Below are 23,066 nucleotides of genomic sequence, written 5' to 3' on the forward strand. Positions count from 1 at the left end.
TTACCCACTGAGCCATCTCTCCAGCCCTTGACCTCCCTCTTCTTGCAGGCAAACCAGAAGCTCACAACTACCTGTACCTCCAGCTCCAGGCAGACAGACAGACAGTCTGTCTCTCTGACTGGCTGGCTGGCAGATTGGGGCCTAGAGAACAGTGATTAGGTGAGACTAGCCAACCTTTTGTTCAAGGAACATCAGAAGTGGGTTTTATTTCATTTGCTTGGTTTTTTGTTTATTTGTTTTTTCCTTTCTTTTTTGTTTTTTTGTTTTTTGTTTTGTTTTTTTTTTTTTTTTTTTTTTTTTTTTTTTTTTTTTTTTTGAGACAGGGTTTCTCTGTGTAGCCCTGGCTGACCTGGAACTCACTCTGTAGACTAGGCTAGTCTCAAACTCAGAAATCCAGCTGCCTCTGCTAGGCTTAAAGGCATGCACTACCACTGCTTGGCCCTGCTGTGATCCTTAATGAAGCAGTTCTCTGAGATGGTTCTTGCTTGTTCACACTGGTTTATTTGATGGTAGATATAAATGCATACACATTATTTGGAGTGAACCAGGGATTATATATCTTTTGTGGTGGAATACCCAGGAATGGAAGCTCACTGGATGAAGGCTTGCTCGATACCTCATGAGCATGGAGAACTCCAGGTGCTACTTTATGTGACTGACTGTGGTCCTCTCAGTGGTGTCATGGTTTACATGTCCCAGAGCAGGTACAGTGGCAGATAGGGAGTGGCTCCACTCCTACTGGTCTCAGGTCTTTGAGAGTGAGCTCACAAAACCTTGTCAGTCCTATGTTTGTCTGGTAACACAATCCCACATGCCTTAATACATATTTCCAAGACAGCCAAAGCTACAGAGAAACCCTGTCTCGAAAAAAACCAAACAAATAAATATTTGTGGTTTGTTTTATGTGGGGGTGGATAGAGTAGTTAAGGGCATTTGCTACCCTGGTAGAGAACTTAGGCTCTATTTACATGATCCATACATACTGGGCATCTCCAGATACTCCACTTCCAGGTTGATGACATCTTCTGGCCTCCAAGGGCATCTGCAAGCATGTGGAACACATAATTTAAAAAATGTTTTTAGGGGGCTGTAGAGATGGCTCAGCAGTTAAGAGCACTGACTGCTCTTCCCAGGGTCCTGAGTCCAAATCCCAGCAACCACGTGGTGGCTCAGAACCATCTGTGATGCGATCTGATGTCCTCTTCTGATATGTCTGAAAACAGCTACAGTGTACTTACATATAATTAATACATTTTTAAAAACACTGTCTACTCTTCCGGAGGTCCTGAGTTCAATTCCCAGCAAGTACATGGTGGCTCACAACCATCTGTAATGGGATCTGATGCCCTCTTCTGGTGTGTCTGAAGACAGATACAGTGTACTCACATACATTAAATAAATAAGATCTTTAAAAAAATAAAGGTGTAGCAGTATAACAGCACAAGCCTTTAATTCCAATATTCCTATGAAGAAGAGGCAGAGAGCTCTTTGAGAGATTGAGGCCAGTCTGATCTTCATATTAAGTTCTAGACTAGTCAGGGCTACACAGTGAGGCCTCATATTAAAAAAAAAAAAAGTTTTATAATTAAATACATGGTGTCAATATTGTTTCCCTCCCATATTGCAAATTCCAGGAGTGGGGTATGGTGTGTGTGTGTGTGTGTAGGGGGGAAGCAGGGAGAAACAAAATTAATAAATCTCATTTTCACCAAAGAATATCAGCAAAAAAGGGACTTGGACCCAGTTTTTATTTCCAGTTGAAATTGGTATACACGATACTGATTCCCAGGAGGCAGACCACCACAATTGGATCAGATTTTCTATCACCTTTGTCTGAATGCCAGTCAGAAACGGAGTATATCAAGCTATATAATTTTTCTTTTTTCAAGACAGGGTTTCTCTGTGTAGCCCTGGTTGTCCTGGAACTCACTCTGATGACCAGGCTGGCCTCGAACTCAGAAATCCGCTTGCCTCTGCCTCCCAAGTGCTGGGATTAAAGGCGTGCGCCACAAGGCCCGGCAAGCTGCATACTTTTGTATTCAAGTCACAGAGCAACCCTGTCCTGAGAAGTATTTCAACAATAAGTATGTGGATAGTGGAGAGGATCACTCCAACAGCAGAACGATGCTATTTCCACACCGATGTTCTCAGCACACTACAAATCAAGACAGCAAGGAGAACCTTTAAGACCCTTAGAATCTGGGCTTGGTTCCTAGCACTCAAACGGTAGCTAACAAACATCTATAACTTCAGTTCCAGGTGTACCTCCCTCTTCTAGCCTCTGCAGGCACCAGGTACACACATGGTACATTTAACATACATACAGGCAAAACACTCCTACACATAAAACTATAAAGTGTTATATTTTCTAAAGTAGCCTTGTAGACCTCTGCATGTAGTGACATTTTGAAGCCATCACAAAGCTGTATTTACGTTAAAATCAGCCAGTTTCTCTAAAAGAATAGCAATTATAGCTCAGGCTGGCCTAGAACTCATTATGTATCCCAGGTTTAGCCTTGAATTATGAACAATCCCCCACCCCCCATTACCTTCCCAAGTGCTGAGATTACAGTTGACAGCCACCATGACTCACTTAGATCCAAGCCTAAATGATTAAAAGCAACTTTCTTTTGGCGACAGGGATTCATAAATCCAAGGATGGCTTCACACCTGCTGTTTGTGTCTACCACCCGAGTGCTATGATGATAGGCCTGCTGCTACATGGCCAATGCAGATCAAACCCAGTTTATTGTGTGCTAGGCAAGCATTCTACTAATCAAACTACATCCTCTCCCTGGAAAGGTCTCATGTACCGAGAATGGTTTTAGTGGGTATTTTAGAAAATACTGTCACAGAGCAACATGACTGAGCGTCAAGTGCTCCCATGCAGAAGGAAGCATCTTCTCAGGCCATTGTTAATGATACTGTTTTGCAAGAAAAGCCCTAAAGAGGAAAAAAAAAGCTCACGTATCCCTAAGAATTCAACAGATGATAAAATTAACATCAGAAATCAGAAACAAAAACAAACAAACCCCAAAAACTATCAAATGCATGATCAGGACCATAGATGGCCATCAGAAAATTTGCTTCTTCTTTAGGAAAATGTCAAATGACCAATGAAGCTGGTATAGCTCAAGCACTTGGAGGCCCAGGGAGTTGTAGTAGTGGTCATGGCTGTGGTGCTCTTGGAGGTAGGACAGGGACAAGCTGGACTACCTGGTCAAGGACATGAAGACCAAGTCCCTGGAAGAGACCTACCTGTTTGTTCTCCCTGCCCATTAGGGAGTCTGAAGTTGACTTTTTCCTTAAGGATGAGGCTCTAAAGACCATGCCAGTGCAGGAGCAGAGGAGGGCTGAGCATCGGTCCAGGTAAAGGTTTTTGGGGACTACAATGGTCACATTGGTCTTGGTGTTAGGTGCTCTAAGGAGGTAGCCACTGCCATCCAAAAGGCCACCATCATCTCAGCCAAGCTTTGCACTCTCCCAAGTGTGGAGAGGCTATTGGAGAAACAAGACAAGTGCCACAGTTCTATGCAAGGTAATAGGCGACTGTGCCTCTGTGTTGGTACATCTCTTCCCTGTCCCCACGGACACTTGAATTGTGCCTGCTTCTGTGCCCAAGAAGCTATTGCTGGTGGCCAGCCAGTACTGATTACTGTTACCATCAGTCAGGGGTTGCCCTGCCACCCTTGGCAATTATGTTGAGGCCACCCTAACACCTACAGCTACTTGGCCCCTAGCCTCTGGAAAGAGACTGTCATCACTAAGTCTCCTTTCCAGGAATTCACTGACAACCTTGTGAAAACCCACAAGAGAATCTTCATCCAGAAGACCCAAGCTCCAGTTGTAGCTACCACAAGTTTTTTCTTTGTTTTTTGAGATATGTAGCCCCAGTTGTCCTGAAACTTGCTCTGTACACCAGGCTGGCTTTGAATTCAGAGATCCACCTGCCTCTGCCTCCTGAGTGCCACCATTCTCAGTTCCATATAAGTAAGGGCTTTTACACAAGAAAACAAAAATAAATCAAGGCTAAAGAAAATTTTTTTAGATTCATAGTTTCTCAAATTTCACACATGGAGTATACTTTCACAAGAAATTAACAACACTGAAAAGTTAACTATATATACATACATATATATGTATACACACATATACATACCACATTTTAATTTTTATATTTATACTAATAGCTATATATTCTTTATAATTCTCATAACAAAACTAAAACATTCACACATTAAGTTGAAAACAGAAATATAAAATCAATAAAACACAAATTACTTCTATTTACCACAACAAATAACTGTTTTACACAAATAAAAACATGTTTTAAAGAAATAAAACTCAATTTGGTTTAATAACAAACAGCTATTGCTTCTTAAGCTGTTTGAATGCATTTTCTTCTTTCTTTCTTTCCTTCTTTTTGGTTTTTCAAGACAGGGTTTGTGTGTACCTTGGCTCTCCTGGAACTTGGTCTGTAGACCAGGCTGGCCTAGAGCTCACAGATATCCAACTGTGTGTTTGAGTGCTGAGATTAAAGGTGCACACCGCCACCATGTGGTCTGAATACATTTTCTTTAGCTTGTTACAGATGCATCTTGCCACCTCTTGCTCTTAGGCCATTAAGTGCAAGTCCTCCAACAACATTTTACAAGGTGAGAACCCTAACAGTGACAAAGCTCAAACTGCCTTTGCTAAAGTCTGCAATGACTACACTCTCGAAAATTGCTTTTAGGTTTAGAACAGGAACATTTTTTACTATTTGTTTGCTATTAGACATATTGCTAATGAACTCCTGTAAGTTCCTCTTACACAGTGTATGGTACAAAACTTCTTATAACAGTGTCTGGGTACTGCAGACACTGTCATATGTAGAGCAGACAGGACATCATGTGTACAATAGTTGCACACAATTTTCCCCACCTTCTGTAGCTTCATTGGTTTTATTTTCCAAGTCAGACTTTAATTTTGAATACTTAACACTATTGTTAATGTGTATTTCACTTTCGTCATGGTTACTAAGAAGATATGACAGATGATGCCAATCTTTGCACCCATTCTCATTTCTCAGTTGATTTTTTCCTTCCCCAAAGAGTCTGCAATACAGGCAAAACACAGAGTCCTTTGAGGCTGAGTAGAGCAGCCAGGGTCTGGTGCCCTTTTCACCATTTGGAAGAACTCGGGAATAATACGTTTCAGAAAACTTCTTGCCTGCACTGTCTTTTGGAAAATTAAAATTTCTTATTTGAGGTGGATTGTTTTTGACAAGAAATTCACGTTGTTTCATATTCAAAACTCGGGGCCATGAACCTGGATCCAAAGAAGGTAAAATGGACATATCCAATTCCTCTGAATTTTTGTCTCCTAGTTGCTCTTTAAATGTATCAGATATTACTGCTACAGAACAAGGTAAATTCACATTTTGTTCCTTTGATGATGTATCTAGGCTACAGTCTGCTGCGACTTTTATTATCTCTGAAGTCTTTTCCTTTTTTTCGGGTATGTCTCCTGTGTTTCCTGAAAGTGCACCTGCTGATTCACGTAATTGTTTTTCATTTTCTTCTCTGATAGCATTCCTTTTTCTATTTTGTAAAAGCAGTAGTTTTGATTTTGCTTCCATTATCTATAAGGAAATACATTATAATTTATTGGCATTTTAAAAGTTGAAATAAAGACATAAGAGTAGGCAACAGTTCACTATTAGCCATCAAAGACATAAAGCATCCCACGGCATGCACTTGGTGTACGTATACACATGCAGCGAAACACTCCTAATCAGGATGGCTACAACTGAGAGACAGTGACAAATGAAAACATGATGTGACTCAGGCAAAATTAGAACATTACTAAGGGCTTGGTGGGACTGTAACATGTTGACTCATGTCAATTTAACACAAGCTGAAGTTATCTGAGAAGAAGGAATCTCAGTGAAGCAGAAAGCTGTAGCACACACCTTTAATCCCAGTTCTTGGGCGGCAGAGGCAGGCGGATGTGAGTTCCTGACTACCTGTGAGTTCCCTAGTTTCTAAAACAAACACAAACAAAAACTCTTTTCAAGGCAGGGTGTCACTATGTACTCCCAACAGTCCTGAATCCCACTATGTAGGATTAGGCTGGCCTGATCTGCTTGCCTCTGGTGTGAATAAACAAGTACACTGCCATGCCCAGCTATTTACCTCTCCCCCCCCCCCCCCCAAAGACAGGGTTTTTCTGTGTAGCCCTGGCTATCCTGGAACTTACTCTGTAGACCAAGCTGGCCTCGAACTCAGAAATCCGCCTGCCTCCGCCTCCCGAGTGCTGGGACTAAAGGCGTGCGCCACCACGCCCGGCTATTAATTTTATACATGTGTTTATGTATGGGACATGCACATGTGCACATAAGTATATGAATGCACGCACTCTTGAGCATGTTTAGTTTTAGAATGACATTAGGTGTCCTAGGCCAAACACATGGTTACAAAGGCAGCCCTAGTTAAACTTAGTTCATTACAAAACAAATAAAAGACAGTGTGGCAGTTTGAATGAGATCTCTAAAAAGGCTTTGAGGTTTCAATATTCCTACCATTTCCTTGCCTACTGATACAGCTGCTTCCACCTCACACTCTGGAATAGGGAACCCCAAATAAACCCTTTCTTTTATAAATTGCCTTAGTCATAATATTTTATCACAACAACAGACAAGTAAGTAATAAAACAAACATGAACATAAAGAAGGGATATGGAAGGGCAGGGAAAGTTGACAAAGTAGAAATAAGGGCAAGGAATGAGCATAATAAAAAGAAAATATATGGCTGAGCAGTGGTGGTGCACGCCTTTAATCCCAGCACTTGGGAGGCAGAGGCAGGGGGATTTCTGAGTTCGAGGACAGCCTAGTCTACAGAGTTCCAGGACAGCCAGGACTACACAGAGAAACCCTGTCTCAGAAAACAAAACAAAACAAAACTACATATGCATTATATATATGTGTGAAATTGCTAAAGAAAAAAATTGATATTTAGTCAGATCTGTATGACATTAGGTCTTGCTTTGCAGCCTTGGCTGATCTAACTTTCTAGGTAGAATCAGGTAGCCTTGATCTCACAGAGATTTTTACCTGCTTTGACCACCCTCGTGCTAGGATTAAAGGCATACACCATCATCCCTGGTATCAAAATGTGAAAGCCTGGTGCAGTGGTATACATCTAAATCTGAGTGCTCCTGCAACACGATGGGGAACAGCCACACAAGAGAATCACCAGGAGCTGGAAGGTCAGGTAGCTTGGTGCATTCCAGGGATCTTGTCTCAAACAAGGTAGCAGGCAAGCACAGACATCTCAGGTTGTCCTCTAACCCTCACACACAACCAATTGCACTCACACAGACACACAAAGAAAGAAACAGAGAGAGAGAGAGAGATAGAGATTTTAGATAGACAGATAGACAGACAGACAGACAGAGGCAAAATTAGAGGCTGGAGAAATTATGTCAGCAGTTAAGAGAGCTGAGAGAACTGGCTGTTCTTCCAGAGGATCTGGGCTTGATCGCTAGGTACTTACATGCTGGCTCACATCTGTCTATAACTACAGTTCCAAGGGATTCAACATCCTTTTGTGGACTCTGAGAGCATTAAGGATGCATGTAGTGCACAGACAAACATGCAGGTAAAACACCCATGTACATAAAATACATTACAAAACAAAACAAAGAATTACCTCTTTATATTCGTCAGCACAATTCTGGCAGCAGAACCTCTTTTGCTGACCTGTTATCAGAATGCTGTGCCCAGTACTCTTGGGCAAATACTTGCTACACTGTTCACAGCAGTTCATTACTAGACCATTCATCAATCTGTATTCATTAAAGCAATTATTACTGCACAGTTTATGTGTTAAACTGTTAACACTGATTTCATGGCGAACCTAAAAGAAAACAAAATTTCTTAAGACAGTATTTTACAATTTATTGCCCTATAGTATTTAGACTTTTCCCATATTAGTATTTGGGAGGCGGATGAAGGGAATCATTATCATCCGATTTAGCTACCAGGGGCAATGTAAATAAAACATAGGACTGCTTGAATGTATGGTTACTCCTCTTGAAAATTTATCAAACCATTTGTTCCACACACTCCTGTAGGATATATTGCTTTCTCCATTATCCTGAAACTACTGAATTATCACAACTAATTCTTTTTTTTTGTTTTGTTTTTCGAGACAGGTTTTTTCTGTGTAGCCCTGGCTGTCCTGGAACTCACTTTGTAGACCAGGCTGTCCTCGAACTCAGAAATCTGCCTGCCTCTGCCTCCCGAGTGCTGGGATTAAAGGCGTGCGCCACCACTGCCCGGCTACAACTAATTCCAAAGAAACAGTCACTATGAGAATTGTGTGTGTGTGTGGGTGTATCTGTTTAGTATATAGTATTTATTGTCTGTCCTGGAACTCGCTATGTATAGACTGGCTGGCCTCAAATTTACAGAGATCTGACTGCCTCTACCTCCTAAATGTTGGAATTAAAGGTGTTCACCACCACTCAGAAGTAAAACTTTTAAAGTTTCCAATCTGACTTTTAGGATATGGACATTGGATAGATGGCAGAGCTTACACTAGCACTTAAAAATTAACATTTCTATGAGTCTAAATAGTAACAGTATGAAGAGCAGACCTCTCCTAATTTATTACAGATTATACATCTTGACTTAGTAAAAACTTCTTTCCTAAGACTCTGGCAGTTTTCATAGGGAGATAGCGATGCATTATAAAATCCTTGTAAGGACTTGCTTGACTCCACTGGAGGAACAATAGTTGTGGTTCTCACAGGAGAATCTCTGAAACACAAAGGAGAAAGAAACATCTGAAGATCACTGTATTTTAAAATCCACTTTCAACTTTACTTCCACTACTTCCTAAGTGATAAAGAAGAGAATTCAAATGGAAACTCTTCTAACATCAATGTTCCTTAGCACTCAGGACTGGAGAGATGGCCCAGCAGTTAATGTTCTTGTAGAGGACCCAGGCTCAGTCCTTAGCACCCACATAGTGGCTTACAACTGTCCATAACTCCAGCTCCAGGGAATCCAGTGATTTCTGGCCTCTGAGGGCATCAGGCCTACATAGTGTACTTATATAAACACAGGCAAAACATCATTCAGATAAATAAATCTTTAAGAAAAACACTGGTAGGAAAAAACAAAACCAATGGTGCTAAACGGATGGTTTACTGATATACGTTTGGCTCTTTATAAAGAACTGGAGTTTGAGGCCTCGTCTACATCAGGCCGCTCAGTATTACCGTTTAACTCCAGCCAGTGGGTGATGCAACGTCTCTGAGTCTTGTAAAACACAACACACTGGACTTAAAATTTTCTCCTTTATTTTTATTTTATGTGTATGGTTATTTTACCTGTGTGTACATCTGTGTACCACAAGGATGCAATGCCCATAAGGGCTAGAAGAGAGTGTTGGATTTCCAGAGACTAGAGCTAACTACAATTAACCTAGATATTGAAAATCAAACCAAGGTCCTCTAGAAGAGCAGCTGGCACTCTAAAACACTGTACCAACTCTCCAATCCCATAAAATAAATCTTAAAAAATGTTAATAGTGGGCTTGGGAAGATGGCCCAAATGGAAAAGGCATTGACTGAACTGGTAGGCTGCCAGAACTAACATGTAAGATGTAGAACAGAAAAGGTAAATGTAGCAGCTGAGAGAAGGGTACTATACTTCTGTACCAATATACATTCTCTTTTAAAATTATAGTGTAGATGAGATTCCAGTTCTAAAATAGCCCAATCTCAATAAAAGTGAAGACATCTGACACACCTACCACAAGTCTAGCTTACAATTATGTCCACAGTATTCATGTACACTGAGCACTAAGCCACATGGAGAAATGTTAAGGTCTGCTTACTTTTTACACATTACATTCCGTGTCTTTCGAGTACGCTTATGGGAGAAAGAAGAAAGGCAGGTGGTTGAACAAAAGAGGTGAGCTGATCCTTTTCGTTGGTAAGCTGTCTGCCCCTTCTGTAAAGGATTTTTGCAGTTTTCACAAATAATTGTATTAGCAGGTTTAGTAAGAAGTTGTTGGTTCGAGGGCTGGAAATTCTGTTTAGGAAGTGAGGCCACTGGTGATAAAGAATCCACCTTTTGTTGTTTCTGGTTACGAGGAAATGATGCTGACTGGGAGATACAAGAATCTTAAAAACAAAATGAGTAAGAAAAAGAAATGGAAATAAATACAAATACATATTAGCAACCTTTGGATTTAAGTGTTTAAGAGACTCATAGCACGTGGTTAAGGCAAAACAACTTTGACAATCAGTCCAGTATCCTTCCTACTATTCCACTGGGTATAAAGTTTCCCAGGAGTTCATTTTTCAACAATTGGTTTCCAGTTGGTGGACACAGGGCCTACCTGGTGGAGAGAGGGATTTAGGGAAGGGCTTAAGTTACAGCACTAGCTTGGTTGAAGCCCCAGGTCTCTCCTGTAAGAAGAGTGCTATCCTGCATGGTGGCACAACCTATAATCAAAGTATGATGTAAAAAAGGACAGGAGAATGACTACAACTTTGAGGCCAGCTTGGTCTACTGTAGCAAGACTATCTCTAAAAGCAAAGGTTTCAGGCAGCTGCCACTGGTTCCTCAAGCTTTGGAGCTGCCTGTCATATTTCCAGGTTGCCAGATTGTAGTCCTAAAACTATGAGCCAAAATATGTCCCTCCTCCCTTAAGCTGCTTCTTTCAGGTAACAGATACACAGATACACACAGATACACACACACACACTACAACTACCTACTTAGAATTCTAAGGAATATTTTCTTTTATCAGGGAAAAAAAATAAATGCTGTTTTCTAAGATTATGCAATATGGCAAGCCACTAGTCATTTTCATCCTCCTCAGGTATGAAACTCTCCGGAGACTGTGGTGCAAGTACAGCACGTGGTGAGTTTGTGGCCTCTCTGTGGTGCTGGAGATGTATATGCTAGGTCAGGGCTCTACAACTTAGCTAAGTTCTCAGGCCTATGGCTTGCTAGTTTTGTTCTCTTATAAATTGAAATTATACCTAATTCTCCAGTATTGTAAGGAATAAAGAAAATACATATTCAACTGTAGAGTAGGCAGAAGTTATAGTCTGGGATCAAACTTTCTCTGATTATTTAAATCTATATAGCAAACAGATTAAAGCTACAGCAGGAATAAAACATAACAATCTTTATCAGATTTATCAATATTAATACTATGAGAGAAATAAACCTGAACTCTCTAAATAGTTTTGTTTACAATGTAGACTTACTGCTACTTAAGGGAAATATATTTGTATAGAATTAAGAAATTATTACATTGCTTAAAATGGTTATTTTTGTTTTGTTTTGTTTCTGAGACATGGTTTCTCTGTGTAATAGCCCTGGCTGCCCTCAAACTCCAAGAGATCTGCCTGCCTCTAGCTCCTGCATGTGAGGATTAAAAGTAAGGCATGCACCAATGTGCCTAGCTCTTAAAATGGTAATTTATCTGGGGGAAAAATCACTTTAGGTTTGGCACATATATAAAACAAGTGTGTCTATTTTTAGTTGTTGTTTGGTTAGTCTTTTCTTTTCTTTTTCCTTTTTGTGGTTGTTGTTGTTTTTCGAGACAGGGTTTCTGTGTAGCCCTGGCTGCCCTGGAACTCACTCTGTAGACCAGGCTGGCCTTTGACTCAGAAATCGACCTGCCTCTGCCTTCCTAGTGCTGAAATTAAAGGCGTGCACCACCACTGCCCAGCTTTTTGTTTTTGTTTTTTTTTTTCTTTTCTTTTCTTTTTTCTTTTTTTGAGACAGGGTTTCTCTGTGTAGCCCTGGTTGTCCTGGAACTCATTCTGTAGACCAGGCTGGCCTTGAACTCAGAAATCTACCTGTCTCTGCTTCCCAAGTGCTGGGATTTCTTTTCTTTTTTAAGTGTCTATTTTTACAATGCAACTATTTAAATACCTAAGTAAAAACGTTCAGCTGGGTATATTATTGCATGCTTTTTTAAAAACCTATTTGTTGCCGGGCATGGTGGCACACGCCTTTTAATCCCAGCACTTGGGAGGCAGAGGCAGGTGGATTTCTGAGTTCGAGGCCAGCCTGGTCTACAAAGTGAGTTCCAGGACAGTCAGGGCTATACAGAGAAACCCTGTCTCGAAAACCACAAAAAAACAAAAAAACAAAACCCAAAACCAAACCAAACCAAAAAAAACTATTTGTTTTTGTTTATTTTTTAAATATCTGTTTATTATTATATCTAAGTACGCTGTAGCTGTCTTCAGATACACCATAAGAGACCATCAGATCTCATTATGGATTGTTGTAAGCCACCATGTGGTTGTTGGGATTTGAACTCAGGACTTTCAAAAGAGCAGTCAGTGCTCTTAACTGCTGAGCCATCTCTGCAGCCCCTACTTATTTATTTTTTGTTTATTTTATGTATGGGAATACACTGTAGCTATCTTCAGACACGCCAGAAGAGGGCACCAGATCTCATACAGATGGTTGTGAGCCACCATGTGGTTGCTAGGAATTTAACTCAGGACCTCTGGAAGAGCAGTTGGTGCTCTTAGCTGCTGAGCCATCTCTCCAGCCCTTACTACATGCTTGTAATCCCAAATGCTGTTTAGACAAGATGACTAGCTGAGTTCTAGGCCAGACTGGAGTATAGATGTCCTGTCTTTAAATAAGTTAATTAACTTACCAACTGGGAGAGTTTTAGTGTTTCTACTCAGATTGAAATTTTAAGACAAAATTTCCCATACCCCATCTTCAGGATACATTTTAAGACCAGAAGTGTCCGTCTTAGTCACTGTCCTATTGCTGTGAAGAGAGATCATGACCAAGAAAGTATTTAATTAGGAACTTGCTTACAGTTTCAGATGATTCCCATGACTTTTATGGCAGGAAATAGAAAGTCATGGTGCTGGAACAGCAGCTGAGAACTTGATACTCTGATCAGCAGGCAGCGAGTTTTTTGAGGCCTATCTTATTTTAGCCCAGCTCTTTCCATATAATATATACAAGAAACGCTAGGTATGAATGAGGGTGCAGTCCTTTCCCAGCACTTGGGAAGCAGTGGCATAAGGATCTCTGCCAGTTTGAGGCAGCCCACATAGTAAGTTCGAGGACAGCCAGAGCTACATAGTGCGACCCTATCTCAAAAACACAAATAAAATTCTCTCCCTACAAACACAGACACACACATCCCTAAGAGAAATTAAGAACTAGAGGTTAGAAAATTACCCAAAGTTTAGTAAGTACTACAACCACTATCAAATTTGTGTTCATTTCTCCCTGTAACTTAATTCACTTAGTCTGGCTATCTAGTTTGCTCCAGAGATTGTACGATGCCATCTCCCATGTGCTAGTATTTGCAAGGCTGGCACACCCACCCAGCTTTTATGTAGGGTCAAGGAATCTGAACTCTATCCCTCATGTATAGGCAACAAGCATTTCACCTGTCAGCTATCTTCCCAGCTGGATATTTTATTAGTTTTTATCTTATTCCCAAATAGTCTCAGTAGAAATAGAAATTACCTAGTTACTAAAATTACTAGAAATTACCTAGTTCCTTGAATCAGTATCATAGAATATCATAGCTAGAAATATTAATAAAGCAAAACAAAAATAAAGCAAGGATGGCAAGACCAATCTGTATAGGTTCTTCTTTTGGAGGGGACAGGGTCCCATTGTGTAGCTCTGGCTGACCTGGTTAAATAGAGATCCAGCTGCTTCTGTCTTAGTGCTGGGATGAAGGCCTGTGACATCATACCTGGACCTTTGCTTCAGTTTTTCTGACATAAAGTCTCATGTAACCAGCATGCCATGAACTGGGACCCTCTTACTGCCACTTCCTCAGTGCGAGGATTACAGGTAGGGACCATTACAGGTAGGACTCATTTTGTGTTATTAGGTCATTTACTTTTTAGTCCTTAAAAGTCAACACCCTAAAAACCACTAGTAATTAAACTCCTAAATTAGTCTCCTCTCAGCCCCTTGAACCTCAAATAGTATAGTTTTAGAAAAGGCCTAGGAGCCATTTCTCCAGCCCTTAAAACAGCTAAGATGTGAGTAGCTTTAGATTAAAAAAAAAAAAAAAAAAACCTGGGGGTTGGAGAGATGGCTCAGTGATTAGGAGCACTGATTGCTCTTCCAAAGGTCCTGAGTTCAAGTCCCAGCAACCACATGGTGGCTCACAATCACCTGAAATGGGATCTGATGCCCTCTTCTGGTGTGTCTGAAGACAGCTACAGTGTGTGTGTGTGTGTGTTTGTGTATGTATGTATGTATGTATGTAAAATAATTCTTTAAAAACAAAATAAAAATCACCCTCTCCAAATTACAGATACAAAATAAACTTTACAGTTATATTGAGTAATACATTCTATCTTAATATGAAAGCCAGTAACTTATTTTATACAGAATATATCAGATATGAATTCTAAAAAGCATAGCTATGGGAGTTGAGGAGATGGCATAGCTAGTACAAGGCTTGTCCCATGACTGTGTAAGCATGAAGACCTAAGTCTGAGCTTCAGTACCCAAGTGAAACTAAACAAAACCAACAAAAAGCAGGTCAGTGAGATAGATACCTTACTAGGTAAAATCACATGAAGTCAACCTGACAACCTAAGTCGGATCCTTAGATCCTATATAGTAGAGAACTGATCCTTGCAAGCTGACCTAGCTTCTACATGAGCTGTAGCAAGCAAACACACACACACACACACACACACACACACACACACACACACACACTGCAATCTGAAATTTTTTTTAGGTTAAGCCAGGAATGGTAGCTCATAAATTTAATCCCTAAACTCAGGAGAGAGGCAGGAGGATCTCTGAGAGTCTAAGGTCAGCCTGATCTATATAGTGAGTTTCAGAGCAGCCATGATTACATAGTGAGACCCTTAAAAGACATTTTGTTAAGGTAAAGAAAGAAAGAAAGAAACACAGATAAAAGGTTCTCTGGTGTTTACCAGCTAACCAATCTGGCTGAACTGCTGAGCTCCAGGGTAGTGGGCTGGAGAGATGGCTAGGCTCACAACCAAAAATATAAGAAATAAGGTAGTGACCAAGAGAGGAAGATAGCTTTGGTCTCTAGGAGCATGAGTACAGACTCACAGAGACAGCTACATTTACCTGAACACGAGGCAAATACAACTTAATGCTTACCAGGATTGTGATGAACTGCAAATCTTCCATTCTGAAACACATCTGTGACATCAATCCTACCGGGATTAAAAGGTCCTACTGCAGTCTTGGTCTGTGAAGTTAAAGATGAGGCGTATGTTTGTATACTAACACTAAATCCTTTAGTGACATCTCCCAAGTTGGTACTCTATGGTGATGTACAATCATTAAATTCCTCTCTCACCCAGCCTTTAGGGCTTACACCTGCTTCTAAAGATGATACTATTAGTAACCCTTGCTGAATTTACCTTGCTTCTTGATAGACTGGCAATGGGGAAATCCACATTTTTGGTATTATTTTTATTTCCATTCGGTCCCCATTCAATAAAGTCGGTAGGATTTTTCTCCTCCCCTCCATTTGTGTCTGTGTCCCCTTCATCATCAATTACAATTGTTTCACATAGATTTCCCTTCTGAGAAGTCAAATCTCTCCAAGAAAGGGAAATTGTGGAATCAGTTCCTTGTGGATTTTCATGTTTTGAGGAAGCAAATACAAAGTTTCTTTCATTAGGTATTGCTGGAGCACAAATTGGAGGCTGTACTGATTCAATAAATACAACATCATCATCTTCCACATGTGTGTTTCTAGATGTACCGGCTAAAGAACTAGTTGGACCCCCAGATGATTCCATATCTTCGAGATGAGCTTCCATGTCCAAGTCCAATGTACAGTCAACTAGTCTTCCCACTGATGAATCTTTGAGAGAGAAGAGGATTTTTAATTTCACAATAATTTTAATATTTTTACTTATTTATAAATAATAATAGATAATTAACTATTTATGTGATTCTCATTCTGTTTTTCCTGTTAACCACTTTTTTTGTGGAGTTTGATAGAAAATATGCAATTTGATAGTCCTTAAAAAGGTCAATTCTTCTTACTTTGTGCTTTCTACTCACAACAAAAACAGCCTAAGTTTTCTTTGAATTTAAAATAACAAAATTTGGGCTGGAGAGATTGCTTGGCAGTTGGGAGCATCTATTAGTCTCATTCATATAAGACCTCCATTCAGTTTTTAGCAGTCATACCAGAAGAATCACAGCTGCCTGCAACTCCACCTCCAGAGACTCCAACATCTTCTAAACTCCACAGACACTTGTACCCACATAATCACACAGACACACAAGTTAAACAAATAAACTTGAGGGGGCTAGAAAGATGGCTCAGTGGTTAAGAGCATTGGCTGCTCTTCCAGAGGACCTGGGTTCAATTCCCAACACCCACATGGCAGCTCACAACTATCTGTAATTCCTGTTCCAGGGATCCAACACCCTTCACATAGACATCTTTGCAGTCAAAACACTAATGTACATAAAATAAAATTAAATAAATTTTGAAATGTTAAAAAAAGAAAAAGAAGCTGGGCATGGTGGCGCTCGCCTTTAATTCCAGCACTCGGGAGGCAGAGGCAGGCAGATTTCTGAGTTCGAGGCCAGCCTGGTCTACAAAGTGAATTCCAGGACAGCCAGGGGTACACAGAGAAGCCCTGTCTCGGAAAAATACAAAAAAACCCAAACAAACAAAAAATGAAAATTCCTGAGTTCCAGGCCAGTCTGGAGTCTACTTAGCATGGTAGTTCTCAATCTGAGGTCCATGACACCTTTGGACTTGCATATCAATTATTTAAATTATGATTTATACGAGTAGCAAAACTATAGTTATGAAGTAGCAACAAAATAATTTTATGGGTAGTGTCATTGCATCAGAAGGTTGGGAACCACTGACTTAGCAAGTTCCAGTACAGCTAGGTCTAGCTAGATAAAGAGACCTTGTCTCAAAACAACAAAAAAGCAAAGACCGTAAAACAAAAATAACCTGTTGGTGGTGGTAGCACATACCTTTAATCCCAGGCCTCCAGAAATAGAAGCTTGAATTCAGATGTCTCTGAGTTCAAGACCAGCTTGGTCTATAAAACAAATTCCAGCACAACCAAGGCTATACAGAAAAACCTTGTCTCGAAAAGTCAAAACCAAACCAAACCAAACAAACAAACAAAAAAATTTAAATTACATCTCAATTATTGTCAGGTACAAAATGAAACTCTTGACAAATGGCTGTGGTACCTACTAGCATACAAAAATGTCTGCTGACTTCCAGGCTCACTCAGTACCTGTAGCTCCTCTCTGCTCTTCTCACCCTGCCCCTTACCCTTAACTTTTCCATTCTCCCAGACAGCCCTGCCATGTTGGCCATGTGTCCTCTAGGTCCTTTCTCTTCTGCACCCTCTCTAGCTACCTACCTTTCACCCCCATGGCCCATTCTATTCTGCTGCCCATGTTCAGTCTATTTTCTCTCCCTGCTCTATAGACTCTTCCAGATACTTTTAGCTGTACTCTCTCTCACACCTACAATAAAAACCTTCTCAACCATTTCTTGGAGCAGTCACGTCCTCATCTCATTCAATTGTCATTTTCAATGAGTCGTTTAGAACTTGGATCTAGGGCTGGTGAAATGGCTTGGTGGGTAAGAGCACTGACTGCTCTTCCAAAGGTCCGGAGTTCAAATCCCAGGAATCACATGGTGGCTCACAACCATCCATAATGAGATATGATGCCCTCTTCTGGTGTGTCTAAAGACAGCTACAGTGTATTTACATAGAATAATAAATAAATCTTTAAGCCGGGTTTAGTGGCACACCCCTTTAATCCCAGCACTTGGGAGGTAGAGGCAGGCGGATTTCTGAGTTCGAGGCCAGCCTAGTCTGCAAAAGTGAGTTCCAGGACAGCCAGGGCTAAACAGAGAAACCCTGTCTTGAAAAACCAAAAATAAAAATAAAAAGTAAATCTGCAAAAATAAAAAAAAAAGAACTTGGATCTGTTTGTTATGTTGTGGTTTATTTTTATTTTTTAAAAGATTTATCCATGAGGGGGGGTATGAGGAACTTTCAGGATAGCATTTGAAATGTAAATGAAGAAAATACCTAACAAAAAATTGGAAAAAAAAAAAGATTTATCTATTATTACATGTAAGTACGCTGTAGCTGTCTTCAGACACCCCAGAAAAGGGCATCAGATCTCATTACAGATGGTCTTGAGCCACCACGTAGTTACTGGGATTTGAACTCAGGACCTTCAGAAGAGCAGTCAGTGCTCCCAACCACTGAACCATCTCTCCAGCCTTGTTACGTTGTTTTTATTTGCAGATTTTTTCAAATAATAAAACTCATAGCATTAGTAAACATTAAAAAATTGTATCTCAAAAAGAGCTGGTGTAAATTAAAAGCTTAATAGCCAAGGTAGAGAGATTTGCACTGGTTAGTTTCCTTTTTTGTCAACTTGACACAAGCTAAAGTCACCAGGGGAAGGAGGACCTCAATGTAGAAAGTACCAGACTAGCCTGTAGGCAAGCCTGTGGAGCATTCCTTGATTGATGAATAAGGTAGAAGGGCCCAGCCCACTGGGGGTGGTACTACCAGGGACAATTTATTCTAGGTTGTAGAAGACAGGCCGATGCAGTTTCTGCCTTTAGGCTCCTGCCCTAGCTTCCCTTCACGACAGACTATTAAATATAAGAGTATGAAGAAAAATGCAGCAGCTAGAAGCATGGCTTATGCTCAGAAGGAAGCGAAGACTAACAGGATCATTTGTGTGGCATAATTAAATCTGTAGATCCGGGCTGGTGAGATGGCTCAGTGGGTAAGAGCACCCGACTGCTCTTCCAAAGGTCCGAAGTTCAAATCCCAGCAACCACATGGTGGCTCACAACCACCCGTAATGAGATCTGATGCCCTCTTCTGGTGCGTCTGAAGACAGCTACAGTGTACTTACATATAATAAATAAATAAATCTTAAAAAAAAAAAAAAATCTGTAGATCCCAGTTAGCTGGGTCTGAAAACTTGACTATGATCAACAAGAAACCAGCAGATTTAACTGAGATGGAATCTAGAAAGTATCTGGCATACAGCACTTAGGAGGCACGGGCAGGCGATCTCTTGAGTTTGAACTCACTCTGGTCTACAAAGTAAGTTCCAGGACAGCCAGGACTATACAGAGAAATAGCCATGCTCTTTTTTGTGTTGACTGTGTATGGGTGTTCTTGGCTACAGGGAGAGACTAGCTGAGCCCTCTCTGCAGCCTCTGGCTTTGAACTTTTAAAGCAGGGGTTCTCAACCTATAGGTTGAAACACCTTTGGTAAATCTCTATCTTCAAAAATATTTCCAACTCCTAAGAATAGCAAAATTACAGTATTAAGTAGCCACAAAAATAATTTATGGTTAGGAGTTACCACAACATGAGGAGCTGTGATAAAGGGTCAAAGCATTAGGCAAGTTTGGAACCACTGTGGGTTTTGTTTGTTGTTGTTGCTGTATTTTTTGGGACAGTGTTGTTAGGGTATACTATGTGAAGGTATGTCCCTGTATATTCGGTCATTCATTTTGTACTGGCAGAGAGCTAAGTGCTGGAAGGAGCTGGGAACTGTTAATTCTATGGCCGGCCCAGCACTGGTCTCATCTTCTGTAAATACTCCATCTTCCTCACCTGGTCAATAGTTGGGCAGGAAGCGCAAGGTGGATCCTCCAGGCACCTAGCACACATGCAAGTAAACAGACAGACCAGAGTTGAGTGTAAGATGTAGATCTGACCACACAGCAGGAAATAATGCCAGGAGTAGTCAGGTTAGAGTAGTCAGGAGCCTGCTCAGCAAAAGAATGGAGCTTTAAAATATTAATAAGCCCTTGTGTTATTTATATCTTTGGTGGGTCCAAGATAGTCCCGCTATACAGGTCTCTCTGCATAGTAGTCCTGGAATTTGCTCTGTAGACCAGGCTGGCCTCAAATTTACTGTCTCCCAAGTGCTGGGATTGAAAATGTGTGCTACCACAGTCTGGTGAGAACCACTGTTTTAAAGTGTATATATTTTTCAAATTGCTTATTTAATTCTGTGGGTGCTCCTGAGTACATGTATGTGCATCATAAGCATGTAGGAAGCCTGAGGAATCAGAAGAGGCATCAGGTCCCCTGAATTGGAGTTAGAGACTATTGCAAGCTGTCATGGAAGTGCTGGAGGAACTCAAGCCCAGGTCCCTCACAAGAGTACCAAGTGCTTCAACATGCTCCAGCCCCTCATTCGCCTTTTTCAATTTCTCTTCCAAGACAGGGTTTCGCTGTTTAACTCTGGCTGTCCTGGAACTTGCTCTGCAAATGCACCCACACCCAGTGCAACCTCCAATCTTAAAAGGCAGACAGAATTCTACAGTCTGACACTGCCCTAACTTTAAAACAGTACATCTGATGTGGACTGGAGTGATGTCTCAGCAGCTAAGGATATCTGCTGCTTTTCTAAAGGACCAGAGTTCTGATCCCAGACCCCAGCTGATCTTAGAACATAACTACATGTACCTCCAGCTCCAGTGGACCCAACACCTTCTTCTGGTTTCCTCAGGAAGGATGGAAGGAAGGAAGGCAGGCACTTTCTCTCTAAATATTTTTTAAAAGTAAGAAATACATGTCTGGGGGCTGGAGAGATGGCTCAGTAGTTAAGAGCACCGGCTGCTCTTCCAGAGGTCCAAAGTTTAATTCCCAGAGACTACACAGTGGTTCACAACCATCTGTATGAGATCTGGTGCCCTCTTCTGGTGTGTCTGAATATAACGACAGTGTATTCACATATATAAAATATATAAATAAATCTTTAAAAAAAAAGAAAGAAATTAAAAAAGAAGTGCATGTCAACAAACTACTATATAAGAAATCACAGGGCTAGAGAGATGGCTCTGTGGTTAAGAGCATCAGCTGTTCTTCCAAGGGACCAGGGTTTGAGTCCCCATACGCCTAAGTGCAGTTCATAACTTGCTGTCTAGTTCTAATGGATCCACTACCTTCTTCTGGACTTCTTTTTTTTTTTTTTTTTTTTTTTTTAAGATTTATTTATTATATGTAAGTACACTGTAGCTGTCTTCAGACACTCCAGAAGAGGGCGCCAGATCTCGTTGCGGATGGTTGTGAGCCACCATGTGGTTGCTGGGATTTGAACTCTGGACCTTCGGAAGAGCAGTCGGGTGCTCTTACCCACTGAGCCATCTCACCAGCCCCTCTTCTGGACTTCTTGAGCACTGCAGCCAAGTGGCACACAGACATACATGAAGCAAAACACCTGTATGTGTAACATATAATCTTTTTAAAACTGAAAAACAAACAAACAAAAAGCCCTTGTAATTCATTTGTCATCTTAAAACATGTCAGTAATTTAAAAAAATATTTAGTCTTTATTTTAAATAACTGTTTAGTGTGAGCTGAAGAGATGGCTCATTGGTTAAGAGCACTGACTATTCTTCTAGAGGTCTGAGGTCAATCCCAGCAACCACATAGTGGCTCCCAACTATCTGTAGTGGGGTCTGATGCCCTCTTCTGGTGTGTCTGAAGAGAGCATTGGTGAAAACATTTTAAACAAACAAACAAGCTTTTTCAAAAATAAATAACTGCTTAGTGGTTTAAAAATACAAGAGCAGAAAGAAATCTCCTAGAAAGGAACACAAAAATGTTAAGTGCACAGCAACTTATGACTAAGAACATAGTCTTATTTAGGATTCTGAGAAGACAGCCATGTTAATAGTACCCACTAACACACTACAGATCACACTGGCTTGGCTTTCTCAGCAGAAATCACTCAGGCAGCAACTCTTCACTTCGACAAAATAGAAAACAGTCTATCCTAGTAGCTTTAAGCAGGAAAGCTATGCAAAATGACTCACAATGGACATGTTTTCCTTATTTCTGTCAAATCCTTCACCAGAGTAGCTTGAAGATCCTAGTATAAAAGGCAATTTACAAACAAACAAACAAACAAACACCCAACACACACACACAGAGTAAACATCAACAGCTTGGAGGTAGCACCAAACCCTGAACGCCAAAGGAAATAAATAAGTCAAGGTGAAGTTATTCCCAAGCTATTCTACCAACCTTCTCCAAATAAACAATAGATCAACTAAACGACAGCAGGCCAAGCTCAATATGTTCTTTCCAGTTTCAGAATTATGAATAGAGCGCGCAGCTGAGTCGAAGAGTAAATGCGTCCTGGAAGCTAGAAAGGGATTTGTATTCTCCTAAGTAGTTACCACTCAAGTACCAATCCGACGCGGGAGAGGTTCAACAATTGGGTCTCATTTGAGGCAAGCAGTTGATTAGGGCCTAACTCCTCAGTAGCCCGCGACAGGCACCAGGTCAGCCATTAGAAACTGGCCCAAATAAGACTAAAAGATGCGACAGACCGACCAAAAAAAAAAAGAGAGAGATAGAAAACGCCGCGGGACGTAAGCGGACGCCCCTTAACACGGAAAACTTGGGGTCTCGGTTGGATGGACAGGGTGGGAGTGCGGCCCACGGGCGGGAGGGCCAAAGGGCCCTTCCCCCGCCCGCCCGCCAGCTCGCAGCACAGAAAGGAAAACACTCTTCGACCTCCGGCCGCCGCTGTCCACACCCGGAGGCTCTCGCGCTCCCCGCCCCCGGCGACCGCCTCACCCAGCCAGCCCTGCCGCGCCCGCGCTCCCTCACCCCTCGGGCCGCACGCGAAGCCGCCCTGGACATCAGCGCGGCCCCCAGCGCACCCTCAGGCCCCGACGCAGCGGCGGCGACACCGGCCGCCGCGGGCTGCTAAGCCCGGCTCGGTGGGAGGCTCCCGACGCTGCCCTCACCCATCTCCGCCTCCCCAGTCGCCCCCGCCTCCGCCTCCCGAGGCTGCGCTGCTCCCAGCCACCCCCACTCTCCGCGGCCCTCGACAGGAAAGACGGCGGGGAGAAGCCTCACCCGGTTCTGGCTGCGGCTCCGCGGAACGAACCTCCCCTCCCCCGGCCCACCCCGCTTCGGCGACACGCACAACTCCGCTCGGTCCAGTCCCGGCTTTAGCGCTGGTGAGGAGGAGGCAGAGGAGGCGGCCGCAC

The 23,066-nt window shown here is 41.6% G+C and overlaps 1 protein-coding gene across 17 annotated transcripts; it reads right to left on the reverse strand.

Moving 5' to 3' along the window:
* Positions 1 to 1,716: 1,716 nt before the first annotated feature.
* Zmym5 (zinc finger MYM-type containing 5) lies at positions 1,717 to 23,066 on the reverse strand. 17 transcript variants are annotated; one of them, XM_085828677.1, is made up of 10 exons: positions 22,681 to 22,871; positions 21,879 to 21,934; positions 19,666 to 19,711; positions 17,024 to 17,134; positions 15,433 to 15,881; positions 15,167 to 15,257; positions 9,888 to 10,176; positions 8,641 to 8,803; positions 7,692 to 7,898; positions 1,717 to 5,623 (listed from the first exon to the last, which is right to left on the reverse strand). In XM_085828677.1, the coding sequence occupies exons 5-10, from the start codon at positions 15,835 to 15,837 to the stop codon at positions 4,889 to 4,891; spliced, it is 1,890 nt and encodes a 629-aa protein (XP_085684803.1). In that variant the 5' UTR covers positions 15,838 to 15,881; positions 17,024 to 17,134; positions 19,666 to 19,711; positions 21,879 to 21,934; positions 22,681 to 22,871; the 3' UTR covers positions 1,717 to 4,888. The 17 variants fall into 17 exon arrangements, with proteins under 17 accessions (XP_085684803.1, XP_085684804.1, XP_085684808.1 ...); XM_085828678.1 differs by lacking the exon at positions 21,879 to 21,934; XM_085828682.1 differs by lacking the exon at positions 17,024 to 17,134.

The sequence above is a fragment of the Mus caroli genome, unplaced genomic scaffold, assembly GCF_978045245.1.
Source record: "Mus caroli unplaced genomic scaffold, Mus_caroli_1 scaffold_12, whole genome shotgun sequence".
NCBI lineage: Eukaryota > Metazoa > Chordata > Mammalia > Rodentia > Muridae > Mus > Mus caroli.

What these genes read in the sequence shown, in the direction of transcription:
- Zmym5 (XM_021182118.3), bottom strand. Translation starts at nt 15,837, where the DNA reads ATGGAAGCTCATCTCGAAGATATGGAATCATCTGGGGGTCCAACTAGT. An exon ending in CCAGTCTATCAAGAAGCAAG is followed by an intron (nt 15,258 to 15,432) that starts GTAAATTCAGCA and finishes TTAACTTCACAG; the next exon opens with ACCAAGACTGCAGTAGGACC. An exon ending in GTGCTGACGAATATAAAGAG is followed by an intron (nt 5,624 to 7,691) that starts GTAATTCTTTGT and finishes ATTTCCTTATAG; the next exon opens with ATAATGGAAGCAAAATCAAA.